This window comes from Micrasema longulum, unplaced genomic scaffold, assembly GCF_059751315.1.
Source record: "Micrasema longulum isolate JH-2025_06_02 unplaced genomic scaffold, ASM5975131v1 h1tg002268l, whole genome shotgun sequence".
Taxonomy (NCBI): Eukaryota; Metazoa; Arthropoda; class Insecta; order Trichoptera; family Brachycentridae; genus Micrasema; species Micrasema longulum.
In genome coordinates this window covers 6,107-24,339 of record NW_028279426.1, presented here as the reverse complement: position 1 = coordinate 24,339, position 18,233 = coordinate 6,107, and the positions used below count along the sequence as shown (strand labels likewise).

The 18,233-nt window shown below is 30.4% G+C and overlaps 1 protein-coding gene across 1 annotated transcript in view; it reads left to right on the top strand.

Moving 5' to 3' along the window:
• LOC148272624 (retinal homeobox protein Rx1-like) overlaps nt 1-17,698 on the top strand; it is a 66,107-nt gene extending 48,409 nt beyond the window's left edge. The window contains exon 3 of the mRNA XM_088239800.1: nt 16,820-17,698. Within this exon, the coding sequence (XP_088095926.1) occupies nt 16,820-17,215 (396 nt within the window). The 3' untranslated portion in view covers nt 17,216-17,698. The remainder of the gene's footprint in view (nt 1-16,819) is intronic.
• The last annotated feature ends 535 nt before the right edge of the window (nt 17,699-18,233 follow it).

The following is an 18,233-nucleotide window of genomic DNA, read 5'->3' as shown; positions in this document are numbered from 1 at the left end:
TTTTATTGTGTATACTTTGTACCCTTGTATTTTTAATGTAATATTTCAAATAACTGGGCAATTGTCCCATACTTAAGTATTAAGATCAAAATTAAGATGTTTTTGTCCTTGGATGTTAAATATAATTTCATTTATTAAGGAAAATAAATCTTTTAGTAGTTTGAAAAGGTCTCCGAAATATTTTGTTTGGCACTAAAATGTTTGTATTATTTTTTGTGGAATGCAATTGTAATAGGTTTTTGGAAAGCTTGTGGGAGAGTAACAAGTTTCAGTCTTCATCTTGGAGTCTGCATGTGCGCTTGTAGAGTTGCTGACGGAAAGTCAGACCGTAGCAGGCAAGGAGTGTACGCATCCTTGAGTGTTACGTTTATTACGTAAATGTGTTTACATACGTAACCATTTAAAGAAACTGCGGTTATCTTTTAGAACACTGGCAAATATTATTATTTCGGTGACATTTTTTAGTAAGCCGTAAGACGATGACGGAAGGTCCTAAGTGACATGCGAGGCTTGTACACATCTTCGAGTGTTACGAGTGTGAGAGTGTGATTACTTTGTGGTTTTATTTGAGCTGATTTGTGTATTTAATGATTGTGGCACTCAACTTTTCCAACTGTTTTCAATTGTGATTAATAAGACATTGCGGAATTTGGATAAAAAACAGTATTTTAAAAAACTGTATCTTTTTCCTCATTCGCTATCACTAGAGATTAACGAGACCATCGACGCAAGAATTCTGCATCAGCTGGCGTGAACAACGCTTAATAATACAAGTATTAGTTCCAAAATTAATTTAACGTAATGCGAATAGAGTAGGGTAGATTTTATTAAGAAACCTAATAAAAAAATTCATTTAACATATTGTAGTAGGTTACATTGTTTCGCTAACAAATGTTTTTTATGCAGTTGTATTATGGACCAAGGGAGTCTCATAAATTTTGTGAAATCTGACCGGGATCCTGAATACGTGTTGTTGGCGACAAGGTCGGAGCTGAAATGAACTAGAGGCGGGATGCAACCGGAGATATAGTCGACTCTTTATGGCACATACAATTTACGTAAACGATCGATACCGTGGACAAAGGCGACGCTAATTTTTACTATTTACGTTAACATAAGACGACTTCTCATTGGCTAAGAATGCACCAATTACAGACAGCGCTTTACAAAAGGATGCAATCGTTGCGTTGGAGCTGAGTATTTGTGTGTTTTTACAGTTAGTAAATTTGAAATAATTGCATAAATAATACGCAAATACTTTGGCTCAGTAAATGATAGGATGACATTGTTTTTCTTGAATAAGAATAATGTATTGTTATTTAGTTTCGATGTAACATTCATATGTTTTAGCTAGATAAACTAGGGTAGCATTAATTTGTAGAATTTATTTGGATTTTTATTAAATAAATCATTTTAGGGAATTATAAGATGTGTAAGTCTATAATAATGTAAGCAATAATTAGCCTAGGTATTGTGTAATTACATCTTAAATTAGATATTATAAGATTTGTATGGAATAAAAATAAACCATAAAAAAGGGAGTGTCCTAGAAAATTGGCGCGCCCAGATGCAGCAAAATAGGGAATGGCCCCAGGGATCGAGGGCAATTATTAAATCTTAGGTTTTTGAGAGAGAAGGACAGTTCCCAACAAGAAAGAGACAAACGGAGATCGCCCAAAAAAGGAATTCGAGACCCCATCTAGAGATTCTACAGTGATTCAGCACTTTATTTTTAATAAACTGTTCTTTGTTATAATAAAGTGCTTGAGTTAAAAAAATTCACCAGTTTTTTGACTTGAGAAGAAAAGGCGACCCCCTCACCTGAAAGTTCTGTCTGTGCTGGTTTTCAGGTACCACTTGGTTTGAGCACAAACAACAAGTATATGCCTCGTGTATATTGCCAATGACAAAATACGGACTAGAAGCCATGTCTATGATACAGTAAAGTATTCATAAACAGAAATGCACGCAAAGATCCATGGAACGACAGATGCTCGGTGTATGTCTAAACTAGGCCCTGAATCGGAGTCGCAGATATCATGGGTAGTACAGCAAAATTAAAATGATTATAGGCAGGACACTTGGCGAGACAAAATAATAACTGGCTGACACCCAGAATAACAAAGTGAAGACCATGAGTTACCAAAAGAGGTGTTGGAAGGCCTAAAAAAAGATGGGCCATAGTCACTGCCTCGATAGCTGGTAGAGCGTTGGTGAAAAAAACGGGCGACAAAAAAGGCTGGAAACGTTTGGAAGAAGCCTTTATCCCGCATTGGAGTGAACGATGCCAAAGAAGAAGATTGAAATTTTGTCAACAAAGTCAAGTTTAAGTATTAACAATGTAATAATATCAAACTTACTTTTTATCGACTTAAAATAATTCAACTGTTCAATTATAACGAATTTATAAGCTTCAATAAATTTAATAAAACTCGCACTTAATTTGATTGGCTGTACTTATTTCAAAGGAGCCCAGTCTCTTGTTAGTGAAATAAATATTAATTTTACTAAAGACTTCAAAGGAAAATTAAAATATAATTAAAAGGAAAATGAGTTAAAAAAAGAAAACACAATAAAAGAGAAAGAATATTAGTGAAATTGTTAAATTCGCAAATTAGAAAATTATATTCATGAAAGAATTGCTTAATTTCCAATTTTCCAGCGAACCTTATAAAAACGGTTTTCATTAAAATCTTCAAAGGATAATTAATTATTGCTTAAAGACTTGACGCCAAAGTTTGTGGGGACGGAGCTTCTCAAATATTTTTAAAGTTTACTCCTATTGTATTACTTACTCACCGTGGGTCGGTTTTTTTTTCTTGAATTTTATAACACTGTTAAAATTACAAATATTATTTTCATCAACATTTTACGTATAATAATAATGATAATAATAACCGAGAATTAAAATTAAACAACGTAAAGGTACAATAGTATTTTGAGTATGTCCAAACGTTTGCAAACAGGCTGGACTTCCTCCCTTTAAAAATTGGAAAATTGTTGGTTTATGACCTATAGTGGTGAATGTTATTAATAAATAAAATAAAGTAAAATATTACAAAACAAAATAAAATAAAAAATAAAGCAATAAAACAAAATAAAATAAAAAAAAGTAAAAGAAAAAAAAGTGATTAAATAAAGCTTTTTTATAATCGCCAGTCTGTCACTTTACTGTGTATTTTGATTCAGAACTGTCAACTTTGTTTTGATTTATATAAATACAGGAAGACATGTAAAGGCGCACCCTTATTTGAAAGTAATCCCTTAGTAAGATGTCTTTATTAATCGGATGATGTGGAATTATGATCAAACAAATAATTGCGGGGTAGTTTATTTCATAAATCGTAAATAATTGGATTGCGAGATGCTCCGTTTTATGGCTAAGAAAATAACATCATTGTATTTTTCAAAAGTACGAAAAATAATAAACATGTTACTACAAAAATAGAGAACAATTAAGATAAATAAATGTGGAACTACAGGGATTTATAGGGCTTATGACCTGTAGTTGACTGGTTTGTGTCGCCACTTTACAAACTGCGGAACATTCACAATTCTGGCTATGGAACTACAGGGATTTATAGGGCTTATGACCTGTAATTGACTGGTTTGTGTCGCCACTTTACAAACTGCGGAACATTCACAATTCTGGCTATGTTTGGACATACTTATGCTTAATTATTTAATTCTATTATCTGTTGAATTTTGTAAAGTTAAAGAGCTGATATCCTTTTTAATTTGGGAGAGATTCGTCTGACCGGATTAATTTAAAAAAAAATTGTACCAGTTGGTTTATCTTTTTATTTTAGTATGTACAAATGAATATAAACATGGCTGGATATAGAATATAAACACGTTGAAAGGAAAAGTTATTATACCTCTACGCAAACAGCGCACTAAATTCGGCGAACGTGCATTTGCAGTCGCAGGCCCTACGGCATGGAATGCTTTCCCAGCAGAAATCCGAAACTGTGAGAGTGAAGTGATGTTTCGAAAGAAACTTCAAACCCACTTGTTCTCTAAATCATTTGAATAAATTCTTAGCATGTGGTGGAAAATTAGTATGAAAAAGTACATTATTTTTCTTAAATTAAAAAGTTAAAGTTAAAATTAATTTTATATCTTTATATAATCACTTTGTAAATCGCCCTTAAAAAAGAGTTATTAAAACTGAAATTTAGTGCAAAAGAGATGTGATGATCTAAACATTTACAGGACTTGTGGCCTGTCATTTACACACTGAGTAACATTCACCATGCAGCCTTTTTTGATCAGTTGGCTTCCTGTAAACAGAATATCTATCACAACATTATCACTGGCTGATTCAAAAGAACTAGTGACGTTGTTCCAAGTGGTTAATGTTTATTAAAATCATTTTAATTATTTGTTTTATAGATGTCCATGAAAATTCAGCGTAAAATTTAATATATTATTGTTTTCAAAAACATTTTTCACTTTGTGGTATGACATTTTACACTTATTTGTTAATAAATTTGTACAAACCACTTAATTTTTTATTTTTTTTTATAATTACACGTCGACCGGTTTCGAGGTTACTACCTCATCGTCAGGAATTTAACTAACTTATAATTACACGCGTTGCTATTTATATAATAAAATATTGTATGAAAGAGACAGAAAATTGAAAGAAAGAGAGAGAAAGAAGATAAAATAAATCATAACGGGAATAGTTTTAAAAGAGGACTCGAAGTTAAATTTAATTGATTATTTATTATTTGAAGTTTTTGATTAATGGCTTTACTAATTTCTAATCGTTCTAAATTATCTAAACGAAAACCATTTTTATTGACATGCAAAATTTCTACACACGTTTTTTGATTAAATTCATGGTTTTCGGATATAAGATGATTTGCGAATTCTAAAAAAATTATTATTACTCAGACATCTTTTATGTTTTTTGATTCTAACTTTAAATTTACGTGAAGTTTTTCCAATATAAAAATTTGGGCAATTTAAACAATTTAATTTATAAATTCCCGAATGATTTAATTTATCATCCTTATCTTTACAATTTGTTAATATTTTACCTATGTTATTATTAGTATAAAAAGCTGGCCTAATATTGTTAGGTAAAATTTGTGCTATATTATTAGAAAATGAATTAATGTACAAAATTCTACGCCAGTTCTCATTTTTATTGGAAATACTTTGGGAACTGTATAAGTATTTTTTCCTATAGTTTAATTTAAGATTTTTATTCAAAATATTGTCAATTATATTTAGTTCATAGCCATTATTGAAAGCAATACTCTTTAAAGTATTTAATTCTAAGTCAAAATTATTTTTATTTAGTGGTATTGAAGTAAGCCGATGTATCATAGAATGGAAAGCAGATTGTTTATGTGATAAAGGATGATTAGAAGATTTATGGATGACCGCATCTGTATATGTCGGTTTTCTAAATATTTTAAATTCAATTTTATTTTTTGTATTAATTAAAGTTAAATCTAAAGAGTAAAGTTGTGAATTTGATTCAATTTCTAAAGTAAATTGTATTTTCTGATGGAAGGAATTTAATAAATTTAAAAATGAATCTAATTGACGATCTGATCCAATCCATATACAGATGACGTCATCAAAAAATTAAGTGGTTTATACAAATTTATTAACAAATAAGTGTAAAATTTAATACTTGAATTTTTACCGAGCCTAGAATAATATTTTTATTCCCAGTTTCCCGTAGCACTGTACTTCCTCATTATATATTTTACCTTAATTCGTAATTATTTTTAATCGATTATCTGTTATTCGTCAAGTATAATATTGAATAATTCAATTATGAAAACAAGTCCGTTCCCTTAAATAGTTGATTGATCTATCAAGTACTATTGTATTTCAAACAAATAGATATTTTATATGAAGGGGTTTTGATTGAGAAATAATCCAAAATACACAATCGAATAACTTCATCACAATCAAGAAATCATTTTGCAACACACTAGAGACATCTGTTGTGTTTTTTACCAAGCAATAAAGGGACCCTAAATGATTTTGAGTATATAAAACAACCCTTAAATCGAATATTAACGTAGGGTTACCATGTAGTTAGAAAATTAATTTAATTTATTATTTAAATTCATTGCAACATATAGGTTTTTTTTTGCAAAAGGATATGTAGAAGATCTGTCATCAGCTGGTTTAAGTGACCGTTTTACACATTGTGCTTATGTTTTAAAATTTCCTCATTTGTTCACTTTTGTGAATTAAAAGAGCTAAAACCTTTATTGATGTGGATAAGATTTATCTGTTTAAACCATTTCATCTACTAGGTAACGGCTAAAAACATTTTTAAAATTGTATGCTTTCTCATTTTACCAGTTAGTTTAATCAAAAATGTTTTCAGTATGCCTAAATGTTTATAGACGGGCTAGATTTCTCCCTTAGAGAGTAATTAAGATCTTAATTTGTTGCAACGTAGAGGAAAAACACAAAATTTATTTTATAAAATCAGGGACTGAAATCAAACCAAACAAAAAACTTTTTTAAGTGTGTTGAAAATATAATCTTTTACAATAAACTATTAAATTTATATTTCTTTAATAAATGTTATAACCTAATTAAGGGCTTAAAAATTAATTTCAAAAATAAAAAAAAAACGAAAAATGTTTATTTTAGTGATAAAAATTTATTAACATTTGGTTACCCTAAATGTACCCTTATTATTCCGTAATGAAATTCACTCGTTAAAAAGGGTTCTTTAGTCACAGTTTATACAAAGCTCACTTAATACAACTCAATTACTTCGTGTTTAGTGAAATTATACTAATATATCGTAATGTTAAAACAATCGAAATTAATTTTGATATTTAATGTTAATTCAGATTTATTTATCTGCCATTTTGATTTCAGAATATAAAGCATAACACGGCTTCTGAATACCTTAAGGGCGTAGTTGGGTAAAACGCACGAAAAATGAGGAAACCATACGATTTTACCATTTTTAAAAAAATCGTACAATGATTAAAAAAAATAAAATAAACACAACATTTTTTAAAGGTATTTCTGTTAAAAATGTACCTTAATAAAAAAAAAAATATTTTGTACATAACTAAAGTATAATTACTTTTCTACCGGCAGATTACGCTATTTCAAATTTAGACTAAACTCTAGAATCTCAATTTCCATACAAAGACTAAGTATTGAACAATGTTTTGAGTAAGTCCAAATGCTTGCAGACTGGCTGAATTTTCTCCCTAGGGAGTTGTTCATATTTAAATTTGTTGCACTCTGTTGCAATTTGTTGCAACAGAGAGGGAAAAAACATTTTTGAGAAGGGAATCTGGCCACTTAAACCAGCCAATGACAGATCATAAGCCCTGTAAATGCCTAGATTCCTAGATTAGAATAAATTTAAACTAAGTATTGAATAAAAATTATTTCAAATGGTTTAAAGATAATTAATTGAAAATTTAAATGGCCGAAGAAAAATCAGATTTTTTGTTTAAAAAAAAACAATTTTAAATCACATTTTTTTTTTTACATTTTCCTTTATATTTATGTAAAATTATGCCTTCGGTAATACTAAAAAAAATAGTTGTTTAAATATTTTAGTTGAAACCTTTTTTTATAGAATTGTAATTTTTTAAGAAACCGGTTAAAGAAACGGCCCTTACCGGTACCGGTATGAAGGTTATAAAAACCTGTATAAGATATTGTTATAAATTGAATATTATAACCAGAATTATCTTCTAAGTCTTTTTATAAAAATCGAGATACCAAAGTTTAGTCTGAATTTTTAATTCAAATGGCGTAATTTGCCAGTCGAAAAGTAATTATATTTTAGTTATATACAATTTTGAAGAAAGGTTTTGAATAGAAATACCCTTTAAAATTATTATTTTCATATAATTTATGTTCGTTTAAAATGAAAACAATCGTTTAAAATGGCAAAATCGTATAATTTCCTCATTTTTTTGCGTTTTACCCGACTACAGCCTTACGGAACTCTGATGAGCTGGCAGAAGATACATATTATCAGGATTAAATCAATTTATAATAAAAATATTATATTAGTTCGCAACAAAAAAGGTATATTTAATTATAATATGCCCTTGTAAATAAAGAAAGCTTGCGTGATCGCGTCTGCCGTATATCTAAAGCTTAGTTTGTACCGTGTCGTAACCTATAAATATATTTTTATAGTGTATGACAGCTCGTTGTTAGAGCAATAAAACTGTCCAAGTCCCATCAATCACTAAATACCTTCACGCGACATCGTACTTGGCACCTTTTACAATTGTATCGATTATACTAGGAATCCGAATTGAATGAAATATAGTGAAATCCGCTTGTTGTGGACCTGTCATTGTTTAAAGAGATAGTTAATAACACGAAGCAAGGAAAAAAAAACAATAAAAGAAAACTTAATCGTGTTTTTTAAGATTTCCATTTTTATCATTAACCCAAATATATGGATTTTTGTCTTTTGTTTTTATTTATTTATTTATTTTATTTATTGGGAAAGCAACAGTTCTACATAAATATTTAAAGTAAACAAATATTAGGTATGTATATACTCAAAGCCAAAAAGATATTTCCATAAAATGGACAATGGTAGTAAAGAAAACATAATCTATTTTATATTGTTACTACACGTAAAAATCTTTTTTTCATACATATATTTTTTAATGATGAGAAAAGATTAATACATATTTTTTTAATGAATCTTAACAATACTCGAGATGCGAGATGTCTTCTCAAACAAATTAAGCATATATTTTCCCTTATGTAGGTAGATGTTTTAACTAAATAATATTAAGGTTTTTCTCAAACTGAAAAAAAACAATGAAAAGTAATACGTTTGTTTAAATAAATTCTTGTGTTTTACTTAAAAATTATCGTACTATTTATTTATTTAGTTTCATAGATACGCCCAGGACATATTTAAATACAGAAAATTATTATAAAAGAAATTAGAAAGACACAATGGTATATAGTAGACTTGGTGGAAGTGGAAGCGGGAGAGAGGTGTTTATAATTGAATTTGATTATCTATATGAAAGAGTTAGTTTTGCCTGAGATTTCTAGTTGGAATATTTAATTTTATTGAGCTTAGTAATTCAGGCGCATCAAAGAGTAAGTTGAGAATCTTAAATAGGACCAGTGGGTCAGATTTATTTCAACGATCTTGAAGAAAAGATATATTTAAAGCGAGTTTCTAACTCATAATGCGTATTTTGGTCTCTGGATAAGCTCATCCTTTTGCCTATCTTAAAGCAAATAAAAAAAACAAAAAAATTCATTGCGCATTAAAAGGTTAATTAAGATTTTCATTTCAAGAAAAAAATAACAAATGATTTTTTTTCTAATTCAAAACAAACGATTAGTTAACAAACTACTCTCTACAAGTATAATTAATTCATCCACTGAAAATTATATTTCAGGATAAGGGTGTGTTACTTGTACGATAAATAATTTCAATTTGTGTTTTTGTTTTGTTGTTTAAGCTTCTAAAATGATTGTTGACGTTTGATAAGGCTTTATTAATTCCTACAGGGACACGGAAACGTACAATCTTTACGATCTCCTAGTTTCGATTGGAACAAGGTATGGTTATATGTGTAATTTAAGATTAACGTAAAAACCTTTTTTACCAAACAAGCTTAATCTTTAACATACTGTGCTAAAAAAACTCCCTCGAGTCACTGTGCAGTAACCTGAGGTTAGGAAATGATCGCCTCATAATCACTGTCTCTTTTCATCTTATTAAAATTAAATACGTGTCTTGCTTAGTTATCCAATTAGATAACATCTCTTTCTCTCAAACGAATGTTTCATATATTTGTCTCGGTGTACTTGATATTTTTTTTAATTTTTGAGATCCTAAAGGATGATATTAATACAAAAATGTATTTAATACAAAATTGCCAAATAAACCTAAATGCGTCATTTATATATTTTTTCTTAGACGTTAAAGTTTACTTGAAGAGAATATTACAAAAAATGGTGGTAATATCTAAAGTAGTTGCCGAGATATCAATTTAATAAATAAATTAAATGCGATTTTCCAGGCCATTACATCACAGGATTGGGTTAAAAAATATATATTAAACCATAGAATTAAGAAAAGTCCAGAAGGAGCATAGAATCATATTTGAATACATCGGACTGTATCCAATGATTCCCTCACTATGCCCTACTTTCGCCGCGCGAATTTGTGAGGTCACAGCGTAATGTTGCTTGATGGGGGAAAAAAATCATAACACAAATGTAAGGTAAAAAAAAAGCAATATGTTAATTTTTCTAAAATTTTATTGTGCACGCGGAAATATTGATTAACACAACAGAGTAGATAAGTAAATGGTCATTTAATAAGAGTAATTGAATTAATGAGCTTTAATATAAAACAAACTTAATTTTACATAAAACTGATATTTTTATATCATGTTAAATAATATTTGATGTTTTGAAGATAATGTCGGTCAAATGTCCACCACAGAGTTGTTTAATCCGAGATCTAATTTTCATTCATTCTCTCATTAGATGAGCAAAGTAGGGTAAAAAAAATTACTACCTTGGCAATACTAACGAAATTTTAATTTTATTTCTTCGACAATCTGACAGACGGAAAAAATATTTAATTATTCATTTGTTATATACACAGTCATTTGCTAATTACACATGAAATGTGATTGCATCTTGTTTCTTTAAGATCTTAGCAGTATTTCTACACTTTAAAAGGACACAACACGGCATAGTTGAATTCAAATCAGGAGTTGCGTACTGAGCGACGTTTACAAAGATGGTAATGGGTCAAAACGTAAACCTACTCATTTATGAGTGATTGAGTCGCCTTCTGTTTGATGTACGTATGCGGCTTCTGGACCATTCTTAATTCTATGTATTCAACTTTACTTACAATCATTATTTTTATGGCCGTAAAATGGCAAATGGCAAAAGCTTATTCTCCCACATAACATAAAAACAAACGTATTTTTTTTTATAAAACAGTGTAGAAATAACTAACATAATATAATATATATGATAAAAATATACAAGAAAGTGCGTTTTCGAATTTTCCAGAAGAAAATAATGATTAATTAATAATTCCAAATTAAACTCTGATTAACGATGTTAAAAAAACAATATTTCTTTTCAACCTCCCATGCAGCAAAGCGATAAGATTTTAATTAGATAAGCATAATATTATACACATTTTATAATGGAGAGTGTACATTAAAATTTATGGTACGAAAAAATGAATTTATATTTACGTTTTTAAGAGTTAAGTTAATTTGAAATAAACGTATTTTTTGTTTTAAATCCATCACACATTACAATTAATTGTTCACAGCATGCAATCTGTTACAATCAATAAGTAAACAACGGCAACTAGAAGAAAAATAGCTATGTTAATAAATTTTACAATAATATAAAAATATTTCAATTTATTTCAATTCAATTACGGATACACTCCCGAGCCGCGATCATGAACGGCTATCTTAATCGGTATATACTGAGACCGTATAAACTAATATTGATATTTATGTACGAAAGAGAAAAATCCAAAACTACGTTATTTTTATGAGTACTGTAAACAAAACATTTAGGTTTGTAAGTGAAAATTCTTGTTAGAAGTTAATTTTAATTTATTATATAAATAAAAAACAAGTGACACTTTATCCCACAAATTTGGAATATTCAGTGACCGGTTTCATCGCGTTCGCAACATCTTCGAGACTGGTATCTTTATAAGAATACTTTTAATTTCTTTTTTTTCAATAACAAAGTAGTATGTATGCCAATATCGTTTCTCAAAGAGTTCTCAGACTCAATTAAACTACCCTTCACTAGTTAACACATTAAATCCCAGGAATCCCTTCAGCGACCAACAAGGTTTACTAAAATAATTATAAATTCAATTAATGAGTCACGTGGTCACGAATCAGCAGTCACGATTTGCATGTTCTATATTTGAAAGTGACGTGTAGCTGTTTCAAAACGATAACATAAAAAAAGTTTCTTTTTAATTTAATATTCGATAAGTTTTTACATAAAAATCTACTCTGTACAAATAAAAACATGAATAATTTTTAATTTAGGTTACAACAGAGATAGAGAACGTTTTTGAAAAAGGAATATGAAAGTACTGGTATTTACAAGCAACACTGTGTATTATTCACTATTCTGGTTTGGTTTGAACGTAACTCATTTATTATTTATTTATTTTCATTTTAATCTTAACTTAAAAGAGCCCTTAAAAAATACGGTGCTGTAATATCGTGTTAAGTTAAGCAAAAGACGAAATATTTTATAATATAGGTGAACAATAATTAAACAATAATTCAATAATTTAACACATATAACTACTGTTTAATAATGGGGAAATTCAGGAGTTTTATTGATAGACTATCAAACTAAGCAAAAATTTTAAGTTCTTATTTTAATATATCGTATTTTTATCGCAATGTTTTTTTTAAAAGTTTTATAATTTTGAATTTACATCTCTACTGAAATTTAAAAGAAAAGCCCCGTAGCTGTTAAAAAAAAAAACCAAACGTTAAAAAATATGGCTTATTGGAAACCAAAAATCTATCACAACACATATCAACGCTTAATTGATTGATTGATTCACAAGAAATTGTGTCATCGTTCAAAGTAGTTGATTTTTATGAAACCATTTTTTTTTGCTTATTTGAATATTTATTCTATTTTGAAAAACCAAGAGCATTACAAAAAACATGTTTACATATTATTATAAAACAATTGCGTAAGTCATTTATAGTTTTCTTACTAGTCTATTTTTTACAATCTATGCATGATTAAACTAGGAATCCAAATATAAGTTACCAATTAAAAATACTTGGTACACTTCCACTTATTTATTTGATCAATTAGCGCTTTCACCCTCTAACGGACATCTTTAGACTAGTGAATATTATAATATAAGGATAATTTATATAAATCTAATGGTGTCTCAAAACAGTTTACATGAATGTAGATTTTCCATAGATCTTTCGTTAAGAGTTCGCCTATCACTTTCCTCATAGAGGCAGAGCGATTTAACATAATAAACATACTGTATGTGAGTAATAGCACCTCCACCTACCCCCTCGGGTAAAGTGGGGGCTGGTACAGAAAGACACTCTTCGCCCCTACCCACGAAACCATCACGGCTCTAAATCATATTCAAGGGTTGACAAACACTTCTGAAAAGGAATGTTAGGTAATAAAAAACTATCAAAAAAATCATACACATAATTAAAACATAACTTTTTGTTCGCAAAAGTTGATTGAAGTATTTTACATGAAATAAACGGTTTTATTGTTTCTGTGACATCATTATATAATAATAATAATAATGTTTGGATGATTTATATAGCGCCATTTTTGTGAAAATCACCTCAAGGGCACTGTATAGTAAATAAATATCCCAGCACGTCTTGCAGCTACAGAGCGCATGGACGGTTGGGATTCTAGTTCCTCGTCTCCAATTATGAAATATTACAATTATGATATATAGGAGCTAGATAACAGCACGTCTTGCAGCTACAGAGCGCATGGACAGTAAGAAATCTAGCCCCTATATACATTTTTATTTTTAAACATTTTATTTGACAATGAAGTTTAGAGTTTAAGTAATATTTAAGTGATGTCCATTGGCATCCAATGGTGCATATGGCACCGCATCGGCAAAACAATGTTTGTATTATTAGGATATTTTTTTGTAACTAACTATATTTATTTAATAATACTTTTATTCATCAATATATTTCATAAATTGTACATGTTTTTATTATTCTATACAAATTTACTTTTATATATCTAGTAAACGTTATAACTGTAACTCTACAAAAAAAGACTAACTTTTGTTCTTGGAGGGTGACTTACGCTATTATAGTTATTTATTTATAAGAATTTATAATTAATTAAAGATACGAGTACATGAGGAAAAAACACTTAAAGGATTTAAAATAAAAACAGAAAATAAATATAAATTCACAATAACTAAAATAAAATATTAATTTTATCTATTGTATCAAGTAGTAAACATATAAGATTGCATTTAGTTTTGTTGCAATTGTTTATGCCAAAGGGGTGCATAGGATACTGCACTAGTAAACCAAATGCACCGTTTTTCGATAAACTATTACACAAAAATAAGGTGATTTGTCTAACGCAACAGTTGCCAATAAAGGAAAAATGGAAAATTGAGTGTAAAAAACCTTCGAAATCAACATTTCACGTCCATTCTGCCAGGAAATCAGAAGGAATTTAAGGAATTAATCTAATTGATATCCATTTAAAACTAATATTATTTGCAAATATTCAAAAATAAAATTTTTTTACACACAAAAAAATTATACCCTTTATTTTTTTATATATTTTAGACACAAAAAAATTATACCCTTTATTTTTTTATATATACATTCTCGGCAAATACAGCCCTGGAAAACGATAAAAAAAGCATTTACGCTTCTAACTTTTTTTTCTAATTAATAAATTGAAGACTATAAACATGCTTATATCAAAGATCTATATTTCGCTGAAAATCGCATGTAAATCGGTCCAGTGGTTAGTTATTCAGTTTATCGAGGACCCACATACTAACCTTGCTTTTGATATATATAAATTTGAAAAAAACTTAATTTCTTTGTGGTGCGAATACCTCGATTTGAAAAAAACGATCCTCAATTACGTTATAACTAAAACATTAGCTTGACTAAAAATATTATTTTTTAAATGTCTATTTGCACCCTGTAGATTAAGGTTCGTGTAACTGTCGACTGCTCACAGGGTGTCACGAAAGTCTCACGGGACGATAAATAATATTAAGGGCGCTGGATTGTTTGTTTAGTAACGCCGCGTAGTGGGGCTACCCATGGCACTACAGGAGGGGGTGGTGGCGCTAGTCCTTAGTTATTTGCATTTAAATTACTATCATTTTAATTAAATATATCCGTGGTAATCCACATCTAAATAAATAAAAGTCCTCTATGTACGCGCGAATTAAGAATATAGTTATTTGTGTAAAAAAAAACACAATCCGATGCCGGTTCTCATGTGAAAATCCTGGATAAGAATCGAGTGGAAATAAATCAGGAGGTCATTTTAAAAAATGGTCAAATTTATTTATTTTTTTCCAGAATATTTGTGTACATTCATTTTTGGGCATCGCTTTTGCTTCAACTGTATCAATAAATTATCACTTCTTTTTATGTTTTAAAATTGTTGAATTTCAAATTTAGTCAAATATTTCACTGTTCTCTTTCAAATTTGGTCAAGTACATCACTGTTCTATTTCAAATTTGGTCAAGTACTTCACTGTTAACTAACTAACTAACCATCACGCCATTTCCCCGGAGGGGTAGGCAGAGAGGATAGAACGCCACACCACTCTGTCCTGGCACACTTCCTTTGCTTCCTTCACATTCATACATCTTCTCATGCACGCACGTCGATTATTCCGACTTTTCACATGACCACTTTCAAGAATTTGTTGTACTTGATCATGCCATGTCTTTCTCGGCCTTCCTCGACTTCTACAACCAGACACATTCGCATCACAAATCTTTTTAGCCGTTCTTTCATCATTCATTCGCTCCACATGACCGAACCGTCGCAAAAGACCTTTCTTAATTTTGTCGATAATGCTTAACATAGCCTTGCATTCTGCTCTAATTTCGACATTAGGGCACCTATCATACATTGTTTTTCCGCACATTCGCCTGAGGGATCGCATTTCAACAGCATTCAGTCTACTTTCGTCCCTTTTTTTCCAACTCCATGCTTCGCTTCCATACATTAGGGTTGGTACCAGAACTCCATTATGAACTGCTTATTTAGCCTCTTGCGATAGACACTTATTTGCTACGACAGACTCTAAGGCACCATTAACTCTGTTACCGGCACAAACCCTCCTTTCAATATCCTTGTCCATATTTCCATCTCTAGTAAACATACTACCCAGATATACTTCACTGTTCTATTTCAAATTTGTTCTACTTCACATTTACTCAAATTTAACAAAAGTGCAATGACCGTTTTTTAATATAACCTCCTGACGAGCGCCTTGTCGTTTAGTGGTTAGAGAGTACGCCTACCATTCCTGAGGTCTTCCTTTACAGGGCACTGCAGAATAAACTAACACCTTGCTTGAATGAACCTTTCAGAAACTTCTAGATGTAGGCTCTGCATTGCAGATACAGAAACAGAAACACCTATATAGATTATATGTTAATGTGATGCTTTACATCATAAAAGGAACCTCATTCTAGGGAATCGCTGGTTAAAGCTGAGGATGTTAAGTAGCTCACCTTCTATCTAATAGCTTGATGCTTTCCGGATTTGGCTTTGGAAGGGGAAATTAAGTAAAAGTACGTATTGGTACGACTCCACCGACTACAAGTCAACCTCAATAGCCCTAAAAAAAACTTTCCACCTGGTCCAAGCGAACGTTTGTTTTTGTTGCGTGCCTAGCACTCAGCTTACAAATACCAGGGTTTTTAGCGAGTACTTTTATGCCACATAAGTTTTTTTTATTTCGCATATGAATTCACGCGTCCGGAACAATCCACATTTCCTAACTCTTCTATCTGTTTACTTTTATGAATTCAAAGATAGACTTCCAAATTCCTTTCTCAAAAATAATTTTTTTCTTTGTTGCAATAAATTAATGTCAATCTTGATAGCTCCCTAGGAAGTTAAATCCAGCCAAGTTTATTAATATTTAGGCATTATAAAATACTGTTATTTATTTTATTTTTAAACAATATTTCATTGACAACCACTTTTAAATGTCAATTTTAATATCATATTATTGAATGCAAATTCTAATTTATGTTTTGTTTTGTTTCAGGTCTGGTTTCAAAATCGCCGTGCAAAATGGCGTCGGCAGGAGAAAATGGAAGCAGCGAGATTAGGCCTCAGCGAATACCACGCTGTCAGTTCTCTCTCCCGCATGGCGTGTTCAGGTCAAGGTCTACAGCTCCCAGTGGATCCCTGGCTCTCTCCTCCGATCCTTTCTGCCCTACCTGGCTTCCTCAGCCACCCTCAAACTGGGTACCCCAGCTATCTCGCACCAGCCCTCGTAGAGCGGCCGCCCAGTCCAGCAACTCAACAACAGATCAACCACCAAATCAACTTCCAGAACAGAAATGATGTGCAGGATCCGAGGACAACATCAATAGCAGCCTTAAGGATGAAAGCTAAGGAACATGTAGAAAGTATCAGTAAAGGTTTACAAATGGTCTAGGATTAAGCTGTTTTAATAATAAATGATACTTATAATAATTCCTTAAAGACTCTTGAATGCTAATTTGTTATCATGAGCAATCAAAAATATTATACTACACCGATTTTGTTTTTAATGTTTGTGAAAAAAATCTGTTTTAATGCGAGTATGTCGTCTGTATACTGATAACAACCAATAAATGAGAAATTTTGAGGAAACTGATTAAAAGTGCAGTTATATTTAGTCATTATTAGAGCTTTATCAACTGATCTCTCTTCAATCCGTGCCTCATGTCTGAGTGTGGTGATCACGCCTGACTCCTGGGCATGGCTCAGCTGTGAACAGCCTGTCCAAATGAAACGGTCTTGTACTCTTCTGTAGGCATTCGTCAGTGATAATTTTGATAATTGAGTGACTAAGCTGATCATGAATTTATAAAATCCTCTAAATTTTTCATGGCTTAGTTTCAAAATTATCATGTTTTCACAAAAAAAAAAGAAAAAACGTTTACCGATGAAACCTTCAATTTTATTTACATGATATTTTTGGAATCACAACTAACCTAAGGGTCAAATTATTTAAAGGCATTAAAAATTACGAAATCAATGAGGTTTCTGGTGGTAATAAATTATAATAAATGTACGTAGTTATATCATTTGTTTGAAAAAATGATTAAGACACTTTGTTAATTGCAGTCTAATTATTTGTCTTATTTGTCAAATTATTTGTTCTTAAAATCTCCATATTATAACCTCAAAAAATCTCAAGAATAGGTGGTTTTCAGCCAGTAAAGTGCGTTTAAGCCAGTAAAGTTAATTATTTGACGCTGATGGTCTGTGTTAACTGTCTCAAACATTATGATTTTATATTATCTTTTGATGTTTTAAAAAAAATCGTGATTGCATTTCAGTTCTTAAATGAAACATTGGAGTAAACCACCTTTAAAATAAATATTTCACGTTATTCCTGCCAGGGATCGATCTCAAGACCTGAAGCACGATTGAAACACGCATCAACCACTACACTATGAGGCAAACTT